Below are 23,425 nucleotides of genomic sequence, written 5' to 3'. Positions count from 1 at the left end.
ACCAATAGGCAAAGATTAACTAAAGCTTATTCCATGCTGAAGGGTATGTAGTATGGTCAAACAATGCTGACCAGAATGGAAAATGACATAACTTTTTTTGAAAAGCTTATTAAAATGTATCAAGAGTTTAAAAAATGTATTCATATTCTTTAACCCATTAATTAATATATGTGCTGCCGAAGCGAGCACAATTTAACCCATTAATTAAAATTTCAGACTTCTATCCTGAGAAAATAAATCAGAAGTAAATATTTACGTAAAATATTATCTATATATGATGGGAAAAAATGAAAATAATTTAAATATCCAAAAGCAATAAACTTTGGTAAAACAATATGATGGAATATTTTAATCTATTAAATTATGGTTTAAAAAAATTTTAATGACATGAGAAAATGCTTAGAATATATGTTACCAGAAAAAGAATTAAGAAATAGTAAGAGTAAAAACTAATAGAATATATACATAGTACTTATGTGCCCAGTACAATTATATGTTAATTCATTTTATCTTCACGACACATAAGTAATATTACTATTCCCATTTTACAAATAGGAAAAGTAAGGCAGAAAAGAGACTAAATGATTTCCCCCAAGAACCACAACTAATAAATGACAAAGACAGAATATGAACCCCACAGGCTGGCTCCAAAGTGCCTACTCTTACCAGGTACACAACAGTGCCTCTATACATACATAACAAAATGGCAAAAATGGGATGGAAACAGAAAAAAAAAAAACAAAAAAACCCTACAGGAATAAAACACCAAAACATAAACAGAGGTCATAATGGGTTGTAATATTAGAAGTGATTTGTTTCCTTCTTGGCTTCTGTATTTTCCAAATTTTCTATAGAAAGCATGTATTACTTTTATAAAATAAAAATTATTTTAAAATAAAAAAATAACATAAAGGCATGATTCAAAGCACATATGAATTGATCAACAGATGGCAGTTCTAAGCACCATCTTTTCCAGAAAGAAAAGAAATAAAAATAAGACGAAAGAAGAAGGCAAGAAAGACAGAAAGATTTGAGAAGCCAAGTATAGTAGGAACAGTTAGATGAATCCAAGATGCAAGACTGAGATGAATCTATGAACTAATACAAAACAGTAGAAAAAACCATTAACAAAACAAAACGACAACCTACTGCATGGGAAAAAATATCTGCAAATGATATATCAGGTAAGAGGTTAGTATCCAAAATATATAAAGAACTTACACAACTCAACACCAAAAAGACAAACTATCCAATTACAAAACAGGCAGAGGACCTGAAGAGACATTTTACCAAAGAAGACATACAGATGGCCAACAGATACATGAAAAGACGTTCAACATCACTAAGCATCAGGGAAATTCAAACCAAAACCACAATGAGCTCTCACCTTACACCTGTCAAAATGGTCAGAATCAAAAAGACAAGAAACAACAAGTATTGGTAAGGATGTGAAAAAAAAGGAATCCTTGTGCACTGTTGGTGGAAATGTAAATTGGTGCAGCCACTGCAGAACCCAGTATAGAGGTTTTTTAAAAAATTAAAAAGAGAAATACTATATGATCCAGTAATTCCACTACTGGGTAGTTACCTAAAGAAACTAAAAACACTAACTTGAAAAGATATATGCATCCCTGTCTTTATTGCAGCATTATTTACAACAGCCAAGATATGGAAGCAACCCAAGTGTCTGTCAATAGATAAACAGATAAAGGGTGGTGTGTGTGTGTGTGTATGTATGTATGTATGTATGTGTGTGTACAAATATATGTGTGTATATATATATATATATATATACACATGTAAATATATATGTGTGTGTGTGTATATATATAAGGCAAAAACGAGAGGCAAAAAAGAATATATATATATATACACACACACCCATACATACACACAATGGACTATGACTCAGCCACAAAAAAGAATGAGATAGTGTCATTTGCAACAACATGGAAGACTAGAGGGTATCAAGCTAAATAAGTCAGAGAAAGACAAATACCATATGATTTGACTAATATGTGGAATCCAAAAAACAAACTAAAAAACAAATAAAAAGCAGAAACAGGCCCATAAATACAGAGAACAAACTCATGGTTGCTAGAGGCGATGTAGGATGGGGTAATGGATAAATGGGTGAAGGGCAGTGGGAGATACAGGCTTCCAGTTATGAATGAACAAGTCACTGGGATAAAAGGTACAGTATAGGGCATATAGTCAACGTATGGTACAGATGTAACTACACACACACACACACACACACACACACACAATTTTATAACTGACCAAATATAAAATTGAAAAGGTCAGTACAAATGGGTAGAAAGTGATCAGTTATTATTCAAAAAGAAAAATATTAAATCTTGGATCAAACATGACAATCTATTCAACATAAGTAAGGTCCATTTTTTTTCCTAACTTTGAATCTAAATGTAATTGGAGCCATGTAGGTCTAATACAAAATGTCTCTCTTCTGCAGATAAATCTAAAAATCAAAAATTGTACACTTTGAAAAAAGTGAAAAAAACTACATAATTTTTCATACATTTTCAGTTTACACAAAGCATAGCATGCAAGCTTTAATTTTTTTCCTAATTAAACTGACTTTCAGGGCACCTGGGTGGCTCAGTCAGCAAAGCATCAGACTTCGGTTCAGGTCATGATCTCATGGTTTGTGAGTTCAAACCCTATGTCAGGCTCTGTGCTGACAGCTCAGAGCCTGGAGCCTGCTTTAGATTCTGTGTCTCCCTCTGCCTCCCCGCTTATGCTTGCTCTCTCTCTCTCAAAAATAAACTTTTAAAAATAAATAAATAAATAAATTGGTTTTTTTAATTGATATTCAATCATACTTGTATCTTAACTTATTTTCGGATTGCAACAGTTATTTTCTAATGCACGTTTACTGTAAAAAACTTGATAAATACAGAAAACATAAAGAAAATATTCACCTACAATCCCAGCCTCAGAGATAATTACTATACAAATCTTAGTATATTCCAGACCTCTTTATAAACATATGATTTGTTATTGTTACCTTCTAGAACCTACTTCAGTCACTTTAATAGTATTTCAATGGTACTTTCCCAGTCATTATTCTTTTATTTATTATTATTTTTTTGAGAGAGAGAGAGAGAGAGAGAGAGAAAGAGAACATACATACAAGCAGGGGAGGGGCAGAGAGGAAGGGGAACAGATGATCCAAAGCAGGCTCCGCACCAACACGCTGACATCAGCAAGCCCAATACAGGGCTCGAACCCATGAACCATGAGATCATGACCTGAGTTGAAGTGGGACATTCAACCGACTGAGCCACCCAAATATTCTTTTAAAACAGTTTTTAATAACCACATAGTATTCCTTCATATCAACATATCACAGTTCAATTAACCAATCCCTTGATCGGCTAAGACTTTCATTATCCAAAAGCAGCATAAAGACAGACACACTAGGAGCTCATCTCATTATTAATGAAATTTGGTAGTATTGTCACCTATCTCTCAGACCTCATGGAAGTACTGTTTGAGAGAATAATTCAAAATCTTAAAGATGTATTTTAAAACAAATGGAAAAAACATACCAACTATGCTATCAAAAAAAGCTCCACGCAGATGCCAATCATTCTTATCATTTAGGAAAGTGATCATGTGCGACAATAAAACATCATTGGCTTTCTGACGTCCAAAGAATACGCACAGCCGTGTTATTCCATTTTCCATTAAGGTTTGTTTCACAATATTTTCAGGGTCACTTAGCAAAGTGACAACTTTCTGCTGGACCATTTCATGTAAGGCTTGCAGCTCTAAAAGAAAAAAAAAAAAAGTAAAGATAGGATTCATTTTTTTCCCCCAAGATACAGACCTAGTCTTCTTTCTTACTCCTTGGAGAAACAGAACGATTAACAGAAGCCACCATAAAAAGTCTATAATCACTATATGTTTCCACTATTCAAAGCTCTGAAGGATAGACGGGAAACCGAAATATAAACTGAAGAACAACATCTGATAAGCAGATGCCACAAGCACGGTTACCATCTCACTAATGAAACATGCCTATTTTTAAGGCTCAAGGAGAAAACTATGGGAAAGCATGAAAAAGATCATACTGCCACCAATAAAGTTAACTTAACCAAGGACTTCCAAATACCAGACTGGTTAAGGATATAATCTGATGGTACAAATTAATACTTTTAGAAGCATTTTTAAGGTCAGTTTATTTATTTTAGAAAGCAGAAAATACACTGCAAATCCTGCCAAGGCTTTACATGATCTGGCCACCACCTTCTTCTCCAACTCACCCTCCCCCTTTTCCTTTTCTTCTAAAATGTAAGCTCAACAAGAGGATCTTTTCTGTCTTATTCACCACTGTGTATTTCTAGTGTTTAGAGCAAGCACACAATTGCCTGATACACAATTTCCTGATGTAGAGCTTATAGTTTAACAATTATCCTTTAGCTAAATGAATGAGGACAGAGGCCACTCCTGGTGCAGCTAAGGGATGTGGTGGTCTGATATGCAAAATACTATGTTCACATTAAGACAAACTTTAGATTAACTCCCAAAAAGGTTTAACACCTAACTCCCTTATCTATAAAGGTCCAATTACAGGGTTATAGAATGTAGGACAGTATTATTTTCTAAGTAATTCCATGAAAAAAGTGGAGATTTCCTTTCTGATACACCTTCTGTAAGTTCAAAATTGTTCCATTGCCTTCAACTGCAGATAATATATGCTGTCTAAAAATGACGCCATTCTAACAAGTAACAGAGCCATTACCATCATCTATAGCATAAAAACCTCAAAACTCGATTTCTCTAGCTTTTGTGAACCAGAAACATACTAGAACTAAGTGTATTATTTTACTTCTAAATCTTTAACTCAATAAACATTAACTAAAAGCCTGCTAAAAGCTGTATGTATATAAAGAACTTAAGACGAACTTTGACCTCAAAGAGTTTACCATCACATCTGTTCATTTAAAGTAAAAGATGTGGGTTTTGATACACAAATCAGAGATAGTATGACATAAACACATAAACACAGTTCATGATTTGAGAATACTCAAGGTATGCTAACATACAGAGAAAAGGTTTAAATTCTTTAGCTATGATGTTTTCAATGTTTTTCTTTCATCTTTTAAGAATTACACGATTCGGCTAGTTTTACCATTGACACAAATCAATTGTAGCTGAAAAACAACAAACTGATCATTTTCTGGTTAGATAACAGTGTATGAGAATAGGACAATCAGACACCAGGGATCTTTGCCACCTACATATATGGTATTCTTTCACCTTACATGAAAATTATGATAGTTTCTTACAACTCCACATTAGTAATTCATTATAAATAAGAAGTCTGGAAAAGAAAGTCATACTACCTGTGTCATAATTTCCATTGGGATGTGTAACTTCATCTATTTCTTCACTATTCGGGTCATTTTCCATATTGAGATTTTTTAACTGTACTAATTCCAGGAATCTCAAAGCTGTTTCTGCCAGCAGAGCTATGTTTTCTATATTAAGAGAGAAATTTATTATTATAATCTCAAATCCTTATAATGTTTAACTTTTCCTTCCTGTCTTGATATAAGTAAAAATCATAAAACTCCTCTCCCTTCCATTTTTTATTTATGCCTGTGCCCCATCCTTCTTCCTCTTCCAATTTTGTGTTGTTTTTTTTTTTTTAAGTAGGCTCCAGGCCCAGCGTAGAGCCCAACACAGGGCTTGAACTCACAACCCTGAGATCAAGACCTGAGCTGAGATCAAGAGTCAGATGTTTAACCGAATGAGCCACCACCCAGATGCCCCCATTTCTGTGCTTAACATATGATCACACCAACCAACAACTGCACTCTCTTCTTTCTTAGCAGTAAATGCCACTGAACATAAAGCTTAACTATCTTATTCAATTCTTCCTTAATTTTTAACATTACTACAAGCGAGGTGCATCTCACAAGAGTTGACATTGTAAGTGTGTCAAATGCAGTGATCACCCTCATCTTAGAGTCCCGCTCCCCATCCCCACCAGGTTCAACATTGTTCTGAATAGAACAAAAATTTACCTCTAAATACCCAAGATGTGAATACCGTGCAATGCCTAAAGATAGGAGAATCTGGGCCATTACCCTAAAGATGGGAGAATCTGGGTCATCCTCTGATAAAATGTCAAAATCCTAGATGAAATGTCCCCACTTTAATAAATGTATCTTTATTAGGAAAAGTCTCTTACTTTCCTGGGCACTTCTAAAACCTTAGTATATCTACGCCTATTTCCCCATCTAAGACACAACACACTTCAAAGTTCACACAAAATACAAATCTATACCACTTCTGAATTTTAAAAGAATACTGTGAAAGAAATTCAAAAATTTATTTAAAAATTTTATAATTACTGACATGTGTGGTTTAATTATATTTGCCCATTCAAGTTCAAATAGATTTCTGGCTCTACTGGAAAAAAAAAAAAAAAAAGGCAATTTTATCATGTACTAAGCCATGATGAAGGAACACTGCAAGGTACCAGCACTGACCCTGGGTTACCATGGACTCCCACTATAAAGAACCAGAAGACCAAAGAAAAGCAGAGCTGCTTCAGAATCAAGGTACAGACCAGCAGCTCTGAGAACTGAGAAGGAATGAGACCAGATACATTTAGGTCATATTATTTAGCCTCTTCCATTCCCAATTTCCTCACTTGTAAAATGAAAGTAATATAACATCTATTGTTCAAGGTGGTTGCAAGGGTTAGTTGCAAGAGATATATAAATCTTAGACTCTTAAAACCCATGTATCTTAGAATCTGGACTCTACCTTAAAATCTATATATCTCTTGCAACCAATCCTTGCAACCTTGAGCAGTAGATGCTCTGACACACAGGGTTTTTAGTAAATAGTAACTATTATTTTTATGCTATCACTATTAGTAACTGACTGTCACTATGTTAATATAGCACCTACACATCAGAACCTTAACTATTTAACACAACTGAGAACAAACTAAGACCAACAGTAGGTCACAAAATGCTAAAGAAAGATATAACTTGTTTTTAAAACTTATACATTTTTATTTAATTCTATCTAGTTCAATTATTTATATTTGCAAAATGAATTATAAATACGCTTTGTTACAAATGATAAACTAAAATATATGTATATTAAAGAAATTCTGCATTTTTTAGGCCTGACATGTATACCCATACAGCTATGGAAACCAGAAACCATAAATAATAGGCAATGGATAAATATAAATAAAAATATACGTATAGGAAAAAAAAACTCAACAAACACCAATCACTTTGTGGATGTGCCTAGAGATAAGGCCAGAGTCCAAAGACCATTTTTCATATCTTCCATTAAGATAATGACAGGCTAAGACTACAATTAATAAACCTAGTATCTTTCAAAAAAAGTAACAGTATCATCACCACATATTATGTACTATTTACAAAGACCAAAACAGAATCCCTGATTTCCAGCAGATATTAGAAATAAACTACAAATTATGTTAATGTTTCAGAGACATATTCCACTCAAAAAAAAAGTATGCAAAATTAATCTGGGGAGCTAAAGACATCAATCTGTATCACTTGATTTTATGAGTAAGAATTACAAGTAAAACAGGTGGGTGTGTGGGGCGCCTAGGTGGCTCAGTCGGTTGAGCATCAGACTTTGGCTCAGGTCATGATCTCGCAGTGAGTTCAAGCCCTGCACTGGGCTCTGTGCTGACAGCTCAGAGCCTGGGACCTGCTTCAAATTCTGTGTCTCCCTCTCTCTATCCCTCCCCCGCCATGCTCTCTCTCAAAAATAAAATAAACATTACAAAAAATTTAAAAAAAAACAACCATGTGGGAGTGTTATAACCTCATCACAAAGAAGTCACACACCTTAATTAAGCACTATAGTAAAGGACCTTAAAATTCAGTAACAGGCTAAGTTCTTTCAACATCAAATTATCCAGCAAAATTTGTCTTTTGCAACCAGCAATAGACCTGTATCCTAAAGCTGATATTCAAACTAGCAGATCTGTTCAGAGAAATTTTATAAAGGCCTAAAGACACTAGATCAGAGCACATACTTGTAAACATTAGTCTTACTCCAAATTAAATGTAGTATACCCAGTAAAATCGTAAGATTCTGCATTATATACTTTCACTTGATAATTCTGATCAAAAAAGAATACACACAAAAGTTGAGTCCCAGGAAGAGATCAGCTATAAAAATTATTACACTGTACACAAACAGTTCAAGGACCACAATGCACCCTTGGAATTCCCAAAGAAATCAGAGAAATAAGACGTATTAGAGTCACTAACTTCAAAAACATGAGTGGCTATTTCTTGGACAATAAACTCTTACCAGCATAGGCTAGTCTAACAATAGTAGCATCATCTTGGGCTAAGTGGGCTATGCCTGGCAGAATATATTCCGGATAGATATTGACATCATTTCGAGGAACCTCTTTGACAAGGGCAAGAACTTTGGTCAATGTCCTCAAGGCTTCAGCCCTCACTCTAGGAACAGAGTCATTGCTAAAATGCAAAAGATATGGAGTAATACGGTCCAAAAGAATTTCTACACTTAATCTTGGGGCCAAATGGAGAATAAGTTCCAAAGCAGCAAGTTTGGAATCGCAGTATTTAAGGGTCTGCAGACAGGATGTTATAACAGACACCAAGATAACCAGCCCATTTTCCTTAGGCTCTCCTTCTGCTTTTTCCGGCAGATCATGTCCACAGAGATTATGAATAATGTTGCCCAAATCCTTCCGTATAACCAGAATGCGCTCATCGGCAGAAAGAAATGTTTCCTTGGCAAACTGGGCCATGTAGGGCTGAAGGAAAGTGTAAAATATTTCAGGAAAGGCATTGCCACGCTGCTGCTTTAGGTAATCTTCTGCCCCTAAACGTTTATCTGGCTCACGATGAATCATCTGAGTTACCTACACCAAGGAGAGAAAAGGAGTAAAAAACAGATTTGAGAACAGCAGATTAAATCAGATGACAGCTACAAGGGCAACTTACACATGACATAAAGGATTTGATTTCTGAGGTAATTCAGACTCTTCACCATCTTTGCCTTTCAAACTACTTTCAGAACCTGACTGTAATATATGATCTACAACCATCCTACCAAGCAACAGGAAACTATGTAGTAATGTATTACAGGTGGCCCAGACACACAGAGGAGATATACCCTGTTCAGCATTCCCTGTTTATTAAGACAGGGAAGTAATACATTGGTGCCCACAACTCAAGGATTCTTAAAACATTTCTGAGCAGGAAATACCACTGAGAATCTGAGAAAAACAATGGGTTTTTCTCTAGGAAAAAAAAATATATACACAATATTTTTACATACAAAATTATACACAATCTGAAAAGAATAAAAGAACCACTAAAATCTATTTACATATCAGAGTTCTGATTTAAAGTCTTAATACCACAAGTCCAAGGGAATATATGGTTTCAGTGTAGCTCTAGACTCTGGTCAAAAAGGGAGTAAGTGATTCAAACTTTCCAAGCAATATAAAAAAGCTGTTAAATCCTACAAACATGGGAAATGATATACCTAACTTGAGCTTATCATATGTTTTCTGGTGTCTTAGAGAAATAACTTTCTCTCAGTATACAGAGAGCACAGTTTTATTTTTCCTAGACCCTCATAGTCAGGCATTATTTAAATGCTCAAAATACCATAAAAATATATCTAGTTATTTGAGCTTTCTGTTTCTTTGTAAATAGGAACCTAGCATTGAACTTGCAGGGAATCAAATGCACTATAAATATTAGGAAAAATGACTTGACAGAATTCCTTTCACATTCAGATTAAGCCTTAAAGATTAGCCAAATTCACTCCTTTCAGAGTTAAGAAAACACAGGCCCAAATTCAGGAAGTCACTTAGCCAATGTAACATGACAGATGAGTGACGTACCCAAAGACAGAACAGCCAGAGCAGTTTTCACTGAAAATGAGCTAAACTGGCTTCCTTTAAAACATCTTATTTTTCATACTTGCCATTTGTAAGAGAAATTAAAATGTATTCTATATCCCCTACCTTACTATAGAATATTTTAAATATACTATGAACTTTCCATGACCGAGAGTCATCATCACAAGCCTCAGTTACTGTACTGATGTAATAAAGATCCCCTCAAACAGTTAAGGTGGATAAACGGTTTATGTAATCTCCCACAGAAGTCCTCCTATCTGTTCTGCTATACTAAGTAGTGATTCTATAGCTTTACCTTCCAGAACAGCCTTGAGGGTCAAGGGAGGCATACCAAGCTAGGTGCTTCTATATGAAATGGCGTTATCCTACTGCATTATATTCAAGTTGATGTTTCCTGTCTCTTTCATTTTAGATATATGCCTTCTTCATTTCTTACTAGCAAGTTCTATCCTAGACAACATCTCTAACCCCCAGGCACCTCCTTCCAAATCTATCCAAAGCAGAGCTATAGACGTGTGTGTATGTATAAAATTATGTGTGTTTATATACATATGAAATTAGCCACGTGAGCTCTGGGGCACCTGGGTGGCTCAATCGGTTAGGCATCTGACTCAGTTTCGGCTCAGGTTATGATCTCACAGTTTCGTGAGTTCGAGCCCCACCTCAGGCTCTGTGCTAGCAGCATTGAGCCTGCTTGGGATTCCCTCTCTCTCCCTCTCTCTCTGCCTCTCCCCACTTGCTCTGTTTCTGACTCTCTCAAAATAAATAAATAAACTTTAAAATAAATAAAATTAAATTAAGATAAAATAAAATAAAATAAAATAAAATAAAATAAAAGCCAAATGAGCTCTATGCCTAAAAAAGAGAAAAATATTAAACATTTCCCCCTAACAAACAAAAATAGGCTGTTTGGCAGGGGCGCCTGGGTGGCTCAGTTGGTTAAACATCCACCTTTGGTTCAGGTCATGATCTCAAAGTCCGTGAGTTCGAGCCCCGCACCGGGCTCTGTGCTGACAGCTCAGAGCCTAGAGCCTGCTTTGGATTCTGTGTTTCCCTCTCTCTCTCTACCCTTCCCTCGCTTGTGTTCTCTCTCACTCTCAAAAACAAAGAAACATTAAAAAAAAAAAAAAAGGCTATTCATAATAGTCTATGCTTTATTGCTTTGCTCCAAATTCATAAAACTCCAGAGAGCTATCTAATGCAAAAGTGAGAACATAATTCTATTACAACTTAATGGAGAATACTTGTTGCATAGTTACCAATTCTCTGATACTGCGATCTTCAATTTTATTTAGTACTTGTTCCGGGAAAAATTGTCCGTTTCTGTAAGCCAGAAGTTGAGAAAGATCAAACAGCGGTACACCTTCTGTAAAAAGCTCAGCTATAACACAACCTGAAAAACAGCAGATACAATTCCATTAAAAATGCAATGCAAGATATCTGTAATATAGATCAAGAATTCAGAATATTTGTAAAACTCAAAATGCAAAACTCAAAGTAAACTGAATTAAAAATTTTAATGCAATATACAACTATAGTCAAGTAAGACAGGGAAAATGTCTACTGCCTGGTATCAGTTCTAAAAGTTTCAAGTCAAAAGAAGCCCACAGAATTTTTCTCGGCCTTAAAAAAAATAAAATAAAATTACTTCCTAGCTCTCTCATTTAAAATGAATATGTTGGTATATTATACACACATATACTTAGAGACAGAGTACAAGCCACAAGGAATACAATGTTTTTTTAAAGTATGGACTTGCAGACATTAAGTTCAGAAGGAACTGAGAAGTCATATCTGACCACTCATTTTTTCACCTCAAACAAAAAGTTATTAAGTGTCTGCTATACACTAGCAGTGCATAGAACAGATAAAATCCTTGCCCTCATGAAGCTTTCATTCTAGGAAGAGAGACATAAAATAAACTAGTGAACAGACATGAGAAGAGTGCTACAAAGTACAGCTCCAAGACTAGAGAGGGAGAAAGAGAACCCAATCATTTTGCACTTACATAATCTTCAAACAAGTAATAAAAAAAAAATGTATCTATATTCCCAAAAGGACAAAGCAGTTTCACTGAATCATATGACTGCATTTCACGAGCCTGAAAGATATCCTTAAATAACCTTAGCTCACAAACTCTGCATTTGCTGGTCCCTCTGCCTGGAATGCTACTCCCCCAAAAATCCACCTGGCTTACACCTCCTCTTCCTTCAGATCTCTCATCAAATGTCATTTAGGAGATTAGCAGTACATAAACTACCCCATACTTCTTGCCTGACACGTTCCCTTTTCCCTTTCCCTGTTTCTCCCCACAGTACCAACTGATAAATTAAATATATTACTTAATTTATTTTCTTTATTGTCTGTATACCCACTAGAATGTAAACTCCATGAGGAAGGGATTTTTGTCTATTTTGCTCACTAAAAAATTTCCAGGAACTAAAACAGTTCCTGATACATAATAAACACTCAATAAATTTCTAATTTTTTCCTGTACAGTGTCAAGATTCAGAATAAAAGACTTAAAATAGCTATTAAAAACACCATAAGCAAGAAGGAAAATAGAAGACCAGACCAACACTAACAAACCAATGGGATCTAACACAGACATCAAAAGAATATCTCACAACAGCAGAATACAAATTCTTCTCAGGGACACATGGAAGTATGTCTAATCTAGTCCAGATTAGACTATATGCTAGGTCATAAAACAAGCCTCAGTAAGTTTTAAAGGACTGAAATCATACAAATCATGTCCTTCAAATGACAATGGAATGAGATAAAAAATCAGTAACAGAAGAAAGCTTGAAAAATTCAAAACTCTGTAGAAATTAACACATTCCTAAATAACCAATGAATCAAAGGGAAATCAGAAAAATACTTTGGATTAATGAAAATGAAAACACAACATAAACATATAGAATGAAATTAACAACTCAGTAAAGAACAGATGTTGGTGAGGATGCGGAGAAAGGGGAACTCTTTTGCACTGCTGGTAGGAATGCAAACTGGTGCAGCCACTCTGGAAAACAGTATGGAGGTTCCTCAAAAAAGTTAAAAACATTAATTTTTTAATTAATTACAATTGAATTACTAGATATTTACCCAAAAGATTAAAAAATGCTGATTCAAAGAGGCACATGCACCCCAAAGTTTATAGCAGTGCTATCAACAATAGCCAAATATGGACAGAACCCAAATGTGCACTGGATAAAGAAGATATGGTGTGTATATTTATACACACACACACACACACACACACACACACACACACCCAACGGAATACTACTTGATCAAAAAGAATGAAATCTTGCCATTTGCACAACGTGGATGGAACTACAGAGTATTATACTAAGCAAAATAAACCAGTCAGAGAAAGACAGGTGTCATATGATTTCACTCATGTGGAATTTGAGAAACAACAGATGAACACAGAAGAAGGGAAGGTAAAATAAGATAAAAACAGAGGGAGGCAAACCATAAGAGACTCTTAAATACAGAGAACAAATTGAAGGTTGCTGGAGGGGAGGTGGGTGGGGGGATGGGCTAAATGGGTGATGGGCATTAAGGAGGGCATTTTTTGAGATGAGCACCAGGTGTCATATGTAAGAGATGAATCACTGGGTTCTACTCCTGAAGCCAAGACTACACTGTATGTTAACTAACTTGAATTCAAATAAAAAAAAAAAACAAAAAACCATACAGGATGCAATAAAACAGTATTTAGAGGAAATATGCAGCTATAAACACCTATGGTAAAAAAGACAGCAAAACAATAACCTAACCTTAAGAAACAAGAAAATTAAACTAACCAAAGCAAACAGAAGGAAAGGAATAATAAATACTTTGGCACAGAAATTTGTGAAACAGAGAATAAAAAACAATGGAGAACACCAACAAAGTCAAAGGTTGGTGCTTTGAAAAGCTCAACAAAATTGACAAACTCTTACAAAGAAGACTAATATCTCAAACTACTAAAATCAGGCAAAAAAAAAGGGGGGGGGGGAACATACTACCAACCTTACAGAAATGAAAAAGAACTATATTTTGAACAACTATATGCCAACAAATTAGATAACCTAAATTAAATGGACAGATTCCTGGAAAGATACAGATTATCAAAGCTGACTCAAGAAGAAACAGAAAATCTGAATAGACCTTCCAGTCAAGAAATTGAATTAATAATAAACTTTCCACAAAAGAAAAGCCTCAGACAAGATGCCTTAAAAGAGGCTTCACGGTCTGTCAAATATTAAAATTCTTACCCATTCTTGACAAATTGTCCCCCCAAAAACAGGAGAAGAGGGAACACTTCTCAATACAGAATTACCCTGGTACCAAACCAAAGACATCACAAGAAAAGAACACTATAGACCAATATTTCCAATGAATACAGACACAAAAATCCCCCCCAAAATGCTAACAAGTCCATACCAATAATAAAAAAAGGAAAGGAAAGAGAAGACACCTGAGCATGTGAGAATGCTGAGAGCCTACTGGTAAATGTGAAGGAAGTGCTGGAGTTGGAAAATCATCATTTGCAACCGTCAAGTAAAGACAGGATCAGGCAAGCATCATCAATAGATGCCAAATCAAGAAGTTGTGATGACTGGCAGTGTATTTGCATGGTCTTAAAAGTTTCTTCCCACAGGCTGCTTATTAGTTGCAAGGGACTAAAAAAAACAAAAAACAAAAAACAAAAAAACAGAAAGTAGCAATAGAGGGGAAAATCAGGCAAGACCTTGACCAGGTGATCAAAATTAACATCACCAACAAACACCATTTGCCCCTTGATGTGATACTGTGAGATGCATCATCACATATATAGTATACTACTGAGAATGAATAACCTCAATCTATTCAAAAGGAAAAATCACACAAACCCCAAATGAGGTACATTCTATTAAAAAACAAAGAGGTGGAGGTGCATGAGTGCACACAACCACAACCACACACACACACACACACACACACAAAATACAGGTAAAAGCCAGTGAAAACTGAATAAGGCCTGTATATAGTTAGCAGTAATGCTCCAATGTCAGTTTCGGATTTTGATGTGGCACTACAGTCATATATGGTATCACTAGTGGGGGAAGCTGGGAGAAGCATTCTTCACTATTTTTGCAACTTCTATTGTTTAAGATAAAAAGTATAAAAATAATTTTTAAAAATTTAAGAGGAGATGTATTCTTCAAAAAATGTCAATGTCATGCTGACAAAAAAAAGGCTGTGCAAATGTTCCACACTGGAGTGACTGGGTGCCTCAGTCAGTTAAGTGTCCAACTCTTGATTTTGGCTCAGGTCATGATCTCAGAGTCCCACATCAGGCTCCGCCCTGACAGTGCAAAGCCTGCTTGAGATTCTCTCTCTCCATCTCTCTCTCTCAAAATAAACAAACATTAAAAAAAAAAAAAAAAATGGTCCACATCAAAAAAGAAGCTAAAGAAACATGACAACTAAATACAATACCAAACCCTAGACTGGGTCCTGTCTTGGAGCAGTTAAAATTCTATAAGGGACAATACTGGGTCAAAAACAAAATCAGAATTAAAACTGTAAATTATTTATCAATGTTAAATTTGCTGCAGTTCATAACTGCAACACACAATTACATAAGTGTTGTGTTAGGAAACTAGTATCTTAGGAAATACATACTGAAGTATCTAGAGGTAAAGGGCCATGATGTACAGAACTTAGGAAAAAAATCATGGGGGGTGGGGCGGGGCAGGAGTGCAAAAATAATGTACAAGTAATAAAGCAAGCGGAGCAAAATGTTAACAAATGAATCTGGGGATTCTATGTACTATTTTTATTTTTTCAAGTTTTTCAAGTTTGTATGTTTGAAATAATTTCTAAATAGTCAGAAAGAGAAAGAAACATAGCTATGTTTCACTATTTACAACTGAATTGTGTCTCCCCACACCCCAAAATTCATATATTTAAGCCCTAACACCCAGTACCTGAACCTAACTAAATACAGGTGATAGGGCCTTTAAAGAGGTAATTGAAGTTAAATGATGGGGCTCTAGTCATTTTGACTGGTGTCCTTATAAAATGTACCAGGGAAGAGTCCATATGAGTACACAGTGAGAATGTAGCCATCTGCAACACGGGAGAGTGGCTTCAGGAGAAATCAATCCTGCTGGCACCTTGATCTTGGACTTCCAGCCTCCAGCGCTGGAACAAAATAAACTCTTGTTTAAGCTACAAAGGCTGGGGTATTTTGTCATGACAGCCCCAGCAGACTAATACAGAGTTGAATACAGGACTTTTTTCTTGCAATTTTTAGAACGTTGTTCGGAATAGGTGTTATTAGGTGGTATTTCCCTATGGAACAAATTGTTCAAGGTGTTTTTATCAACACTAAGTCCTTATAATTCAGATATTAGCTCAAATGTTACCTTCTTAGAGAGGTCTTCTCAGACCATTTTATCTAAAGTAGTCTCCTACCAGCCCTTGTCATTAACACTTAGAAGTCCAACTTTTGTCACACTCTTATCACTGATAAAAATTCACTTCCTTACTTGTTTATTCTCTCTCCTCCACTAGAACGTTTTCTGTTCCTTAAGGGCAAAAAAACAGTCAGTCTTATTCACAGCCATACTCCCAGCATCTTTACAACAGTGTCTCATACATAATAAACACAGAATGCTCAAATATTTGTCAAGCATATGAATGAAAGATCTCCAGGAAAAAGGCTCTGCCCGTTTATATGACCAGAGAATATATACTATTCTCCTAAACTAGCAGCCAGGAACCATGGATATGCATCAAGATGGGGGAAAGTTAACATTTAAAACCCGAGCTGTAGGAGGTGGACACATCCCACCCACCTCTTTCAAAGAAATGAAAGGGTCTATCTTCAACCAAAACAGCATAGGACTCTAGCCTGAAAAAACAAATACTGAGTAAGAATTCTGCTGAAGTTTATGGAACTATAATGCACACAGAAAGGATAAATATACACATCTCATCGACCCTTGAAATTTTAAAACAAACTTCCAGTTAAAAGTCACAGGAATATAATATGTTATGTGCCAATCACACCTCATTTTCTTTTTAAAAAGCCTATATCAAAATAAATAATTTTTTAAAAAAATTTTAAGCCTGCAAGTGATGCCAAGGTCAAAACGTGATCACATTTCTACGCTAAAAGAGTCCTATTTACAGAATACTTAGTAAGTTCAAAATGTAAAAATGGTCCAAAATTTAGATAAATTCACTGACCAAAAACTTTGGGACTCTGATGAATTACATTTCTAATCTTGTTATACTTACAGCGTAGAGGCTAACTCTATCTTATCCAAAACACCCCCCTTGGTATTACCTTGGGACATAGATTAGTGAGCGTACCAACACGGGTATAATTCTGTGTAACAACTCTTATTCAATCCCCTCAATGAAATACACTTATTCATTAATTATGTTACTTTTCCTAAGTAATCTAAAAAACAGTTCAATTTAAGTTTTCTCTGCGGCAAACCTACAGGTGGGAAAAAGATTAAACCCAACCTTTGCAAAACTTAAAATGGGACTGATAGCAGAGTTCACATGGTATTCCCCAGGATACCATCTTCAGCCCATTTCTCTTCCTAAAAATTCACAGATAATCTGAAATCCATGGCCTGGCTTCAAGTGGTCTGTGTATGATATTAATGCACGGTACTCTCCTCTAGAGAAGGAGGCCACTGATTTCATCAAATTACTTAAGGGGATCCCCAAAAAAGCTTAAGAATCACTTATTTACAAACTCTCCCTCGTTACAAATCCATTCCCTTGACTACAATTACTACCTATTTCCTGGTAGTATCTCCACCTCTATCCCAAATCTCTATGCACCAAACCTTTATTATAATCAACTGTCTGTTGTACATCTTCTCCTGGATATCCCCCAGGCACCTTCAACTCAATATATCTAAGAGACTTCATCATGTTCCCATCCCCTCTACCTGTTCTTCCTCCTATGTCTCCAATGTCAGTGACCATCACCCATCATCCATCACCAGGCATCCACCCAGTTTCCCAAGCTAGAGTGAAAGAAGTGTTCTTGACTTTACTCCCCCATCAATCACCAAGTCCTAACAATTCTACCTACTATCTCTGAAGCATTATTCTTCACCACTCTCTCTCCAATTCTGTCACAACTTTAAGCCAGTCAGGGTCCCGTCTTATCTGGATGGTGGTAGTTTACTTCTAGCTGGTTTTCTGGGCTCCAGGGTAGCTCCCCTGCAACCCATTTTCCATCCCATTTACCAAAGATACATATCTAATAATATCCCTGTAGGCTAGCAGGGGCCTGCCGGACCCTTTCTGATCTGGGGCTTGTTTACCTCACTCTATACTTTATGTTCCAGATAAACGACTTCAAGTGTCCCAATAAATCAGTGCATCATGCTCTGGTCTTCAAGACTTTGTATAAGCAACACCCTCTGCCTGAAACAAACTACCCTTACCATAGCTAGCTCCCAATCATCTTTCAGGTGTCAGTTTAAGTATCATCCTTCCAATAAAGAGGCCTTTCCTGATCCTGCCTCTCTATCCATCAATACCATGGAGACTAATTTAAATATTTATAGGTTCCTGTAATAGCACCTGGTTCTTATCACGACCATAGCAAATCACATTGCACTAAAGCGTCCTTTTTCAATAACGCATCTATCTCCCCATTAAACATAAACACCTTGAGAGACAGAACTATTCATCTGTCTCTAGTGCCTAAGACAGTGCCTAAGACAGTGCCTAAGACAGTGCCTGGGGGCACCTGGCAGGCTTGGTAGGTAGAGCATGTGACTCTTGATCTCAGGGTCGTGAATTCAAGCATGTTGTGGATAGACTTAAAAAAAAAAAAAAAGACAGTGCCTGATACAAACAGAAGAATTCAAATATTTCTTAAATATTTGAATGAACCACTCTGCATTTCATAGGTATTTAAACATGTCCAATGAAAGACTGCTGTATCTATCTGAATAGTGTATGAGGTACCAAGAAATTAATTTTTCAACATATGGGATTTTTAAAAAGCTACATTTCGATGTTCAAGAGTTAAAATATACGCACATCCCCCCCTTGGCAAATCTGACCAATTCAAATACCTGCTGAAAAGATGTCCATTGCCCGCTTCAACTCTCCTCTTGTTCTCTGATTACTATTCAAGTCTACAAGTGGAGTTGAAGGATCTCTCATATATTCTAACTCAGTGGCAAACAATCCACCATCAACAAAACGTTCAGGAGCAATGTAACATGTTCTCCTCCGTGAAGTGTCAAAGAAATAGTTGAAATCTGCGGGGTTGTCCTCTGGAAGATAAGTGGGCTTAAAACTGGCAAAATCAGTTAGAAGGACCCAATTCCAACTGGTAACCATTACATTCTCAGTCTTGATGTCCCCATGACGGACCCCAGATTTGTGTGCTTGGTCCACAGCTGTTAGGATCTGGAAAGCAATCCAACGCTTCTCTATATTATTTAAGAACGGACGAGTACTGATGCGATCATAGAGGTTGTCTCGCACATACTGCCTGAAGAGCATGGCTGCTTTCTCAGATGCTTTTTCTGCTGCTTTCTGAAAAGGTAGACAGTTCTGTGCAGAATGAAGCCTGATTTTCAGTTCCTCCAGCTCTTGTTTATAGCTGGTTAAAGGCAACGTAGGATCCTGAATTGCAAAGACCTTCACAACCACTAGGCCTTCTCGGTGCTTTGCTCGAGCAACTTTAAAAAACCGAGTGCTCCCCAGGCTCTTATCATATTCAAAGTCATGGATGTCTGAGAAATAACTCTCCACAGAAAGGATCTGGGAAGGAGCAATGCCAGCGAGCTGATTTCCCATGATGGCAGCAAGTACCTCCGGGTCAGTAAGTCAGGATACAGCCCCTATTAAAAAAAAAGAAAGAACGAACGAACGAATGAACGAAAGAAAAGAAAAAGAAGAAAAGAAATAAGCAATGAAACACCATTGTTTATGTATTCTCTTCCTAAAAGACAGATGCACTGTATTTCTCTTCCACTGAGAGCACCGTATCTAGTGTCGCAGGCAGGCTCTAAATTTTAGACACATTTACCTAAAAATATCTTGTTGTTTTATGTTGTCCTTCCAGAACCTGAGCTATATTTAAATAGACCTCTTCAATATTAAGCTGAAAATGTTAGAATGTGCATTTTCTGCTTTTTAAATTTAAAAATTAATGAGACTTTACTCTGTGGTTCGGCATTGTGCTTGGGGCTATGAAGGTCACAACAGTACTATATGAGACAGTCTTTGTCCAAGAAGAACCTGGAGTCTTGGATGTAAGGCGCAAACACATTAAAAACTTAAGACTAAAAATCGCCTAATACAAATAGATTACTGAACTCCTCAAAGACCAACCTAAGATCCAAAAAAATCAGTAACTCCTGGGCCCTTCCAGTCTAATTCCAGTGTTTCTTCCCACGAGCAAACAGAAGGCATAAAGTTGTCTCATGGGCAACAACAGGGAAGAACCCTCGGCAAAGATGTTAAAGAAAAGTAAACCGAAATACACACTTGCCAAACAAACCCAGGGTTCTCCTAGCTCGTATTTTGCAGGAAATAAAAGACACACATACACACACGGCCATGCGCACATATAAATATTTACCCCAGGACTCTGTAAAGTATCACAAGTTGGTCACTAGCTCACACTGAGGTCATGACGGGTCACTTCAGGGTCTGAGATTGGGGGTCAGCAGCCGGGCAAGTCTTCTGTATGAAGGATCTTCCTTCAAAACCAGGAGGTGGGGCGTTGGAGGAGGGACGCCGAAAAATGCCAATCTCCAGAAACCACGGTGGCCCGCAGCGGAGAAGGGGGAACGTGCCGCAGATGAACGAAGCCAAGCTGAAGCGATTCCACAGATACCCCGGGAGCTGCCCCCGCCAGCCCCCTACTCTGCCCGGGGAGCCACGCGTTCCTGGGCCTCGTCTTCCCCTCGTGCGGATCTCCGGACCTTCGAAGGCCTCTAGACTCCTGGAAGGCCTCACCACCAGGAGGGGAGGTGGGACTCGGGATAGACCGGGAGGCCGCCAGTTCCAGGGAAACACTTCTCCAGCTGAGGCAGACACAAACGCCGAACTCCCGGGAAAGCTGCCGGCTCTGACCTCATTCCGGTCTCAGAGCGGAAGTGACGACGGAGAGAGGTTTAAGGAAGCAAGCGAATGGTGGTGGAGTTGGTTGCTAGGAAACGAGGAAGGGGCGTGGCTTCACTCTGACGCCTGGAGGAAGAAAATAAAACGTGCTGTCAATTTATTCTCCACCCTGGTCTTCTACCTATCGTTCCCTGAACTCTGTGGCTTCTGACATCCCCGGAACAGAGTTCTTTAAGAGAATTCACAGGTTTATTTAGGAAGGTTAATATATCCCCCAGCTGAATTTTTAAGAGCTTTACTTGAGATATAATTTGCATACGATAAAGTACACCTGTTTAAAATACACAACTCAGTGGCTTTTTATATATTTACAGAGTTGTTCAATTATCTCTATAATTTAATTTTAGAACACTCACATTACCCCCAAAAAGAAATTCAGTAGTTATAAGCAGTCACTCCCATTATCTCCCTTTCTCCTACCCCTCCCAGCACTAAGCAATCACTAATCCACTTTCTATTTCTATAGACTTACCTATTCTGGATATTTCATATACGTGGTATACAATATGTAGTCTTCCCGACTGACTTTTTTCACTTCACATGTTTTTGAGGATTATCTCTGCTGTAGTTTGTATCAGTACTTAATTTCTTTTTATTGCCAAATATTCTGTTGTATATATATTCCACATTTTGTTTATCCTTTCATTGATTGATGAACACCTGGGTTCTATCTACTTTTTGGTTATTATAAATAACGCTTCTATGAACATTCCTGTAGAAGGCTTTGTGTGGTCATGTGTTATTTCCTCTAGGGTAAGCACCTAGGAATGGAATTAAAAAATCATATGGTAACTCTATGTTTAACATATTGATAAACTGTCAAACTGTTTTCCAAAGTTGCTGCACCATTTTTTAAATGTTTATTTATTTTTGATAAAGAGGGAGCGCGCATGAACAGAAGTGGGGCAGGGAGTGGGGGATAGGGGGGATGGGCGGGGGACACAGAATCCGAAGCAGGCTCCAGGCTCCGAGCTGTCAGCACAGAGCCGGACCCTGGGCTGGAACCCATGAACTGTGAGATCATAACCTGAGCTAAAGTCGGATACTTAACCGACTGAGCCACCCAGGCACCCTAAAGTTGCTGCACCATTTTACATTCCTACCAGCAATATGTGAGGGTTTGATTTTCTCCATATTGTCACTGACTGTTTCTTTTGGATTAAAGCCATCCTAATGGGTGTGAAGTATCTCACTGTGGTTTTTATTTGCATTTTCCTAATGACTAATGATGTTAATCATCTTTTCGTGTGCTTATTGGCCACTCATATATCTTTTTTAGAGAAATATCTCTCCAAATATTTTGCCCAATTTTTCATTGGGTTATTTGTCTTTTTATTATTGAGTTTTAAGAGTTCTTTATATACTCTGGATACAAGTCCCTTATCAGATTTGCAAATAGTTCTTCTCTGTGTTGTCTTTTCACTTTCTTGGTGTTGTCCTTTTAAATATTTTAACACAAAACATTCTAGCACAAAATATTTTAACCCAAAGCTGAATTTTTTTTCTGTCATCCTTTTAAAATCCCCTCCTCCCTTATTCCCCATCTCAGGAGGCAAGAATACCACCCACTGGATTCCTCAAACTTCCAATTTAGAAGTCATTAAGTCATCCTTGACATCTTTCTACTCTCTCTCTCTTTCATCAATCCCCACCACCACCATTCAATAATCATCTGCCCCTAATGATTCAGCCTCCAAAACATGCCTTAAAGTCATCCACTGCCATCTCTCCAGGACTTAGTCCAAGCCATCATCGTTGCAACGTGTAGATTTTGAAACCTACTCAGAAAAGGCATTCCCCACCTACAATATTCTTTTTTGTACTTTTCTCATGATTTCTTCTGGATCTTTTGTAACTTCATTCTGTGTCCTGAAATTTCTGAGGTACGGGTCCAGCTTAATTTTTTCTCAAGAAGGATACTCAAGAAGGTATCCAAAAATGTCAATAAGCAATCCATTTCCCCCAAACTCATTTGAAATGTCATATTTACCACATACAAATTTCCTTTATATATTTGGGTGGATCTTCTGCTTGGACTTTCTCTTCTATACATTGAGTTGCCATTCGAGTCGTCTACATTGTTTTAATCATTGTAAAATGTTTTAATGTCTAACATGTCTACTACTAATGTTTTTTTAAAATACAACTATAATCATAAGGATTATACTTCCAGGTTCTGCCTCCTGATTTTAGGCCAAAGCTAAAAATCTTTAGCTTGGCCAGCAAGACCCTGCATGATCTGACTCCTAACCACACCCCCCCCACCATAACCGGCATCACTCACTGCCCCTCTTAGTCCCCCACAGTGGCCTCCCTTTG

General features: G+C 37.0%; 1 protein-coding gene across 2 annotated transcripts in view; it reads right to left on the bottom strand.

The window, feature by feature from the left end:
- Nucleotides 1-23,425, bottom strand: part of PIK3R4 (phosphoinositide-3-kinase regulatory subunit 4) — a 199,683-nt gene that overhangs the window by 52,386 nt on the left and 123,872 nt on the right. For both annotated transcript variants that reach the window (XM_049629808.1, XM_049629809.1), the window contains exons 3-9: nucleotides 21,579-21,867; nucleotides 20,562-21,172; nucleotides 19,042-19,818; nucleotides 11,206-11,339; nucleotides 8,353-8,935; nucleotides 5,376-5,510; nucleotides 3,576-3,797 (exon numbers count right to left, since the gene is read on the bottom strand). In XM_049629808.1, coding sequence (XP_049485765.1) covers nucleotides 3,576-3,797; nucleotides 5,376-5,510; nucleotides 8,353-8,935; nucleotides 11,206-11,339; nucleotides 19,042-19,774 — 1,807 coding nt within the window. In that variant the 5' untranslated portion in view covers nucleotides 19,775-19,818; nucleotides 20,562-21,172; nucleotides 21,579-21,867. The remainder of the gene's footprint in view (nucleotides 1-3,575; nucleotides 3,798-5,375; nucleotides 5,511-8,352; nucleotides 8,936-11,205; nucleotides 11,340-19,041; nucleotides 19,819-20,561; nucleotides 21,173-21,578; nucleotides 21,868-23,425) is intronic.

This window comes from Panthera uncia, chromosome C2 (assembly GCF_023721935.1).
Source record: "Panthera uncia isolate 11264 chromosome C2, Puncia_PCG_1.0, whole genome shotgun sequence".
Taxonomy (NCBI): domain Eukaryota; kingdom Metazoa; phylum Chordata; class Mammalia; order Carnivora; family Felidae; genus Panthera; species Panthera uncia.
Note: the sequence above shows the minus strand (reverse complement) of the source record. Positions and strands in the feature narration are given on the sequence as shown.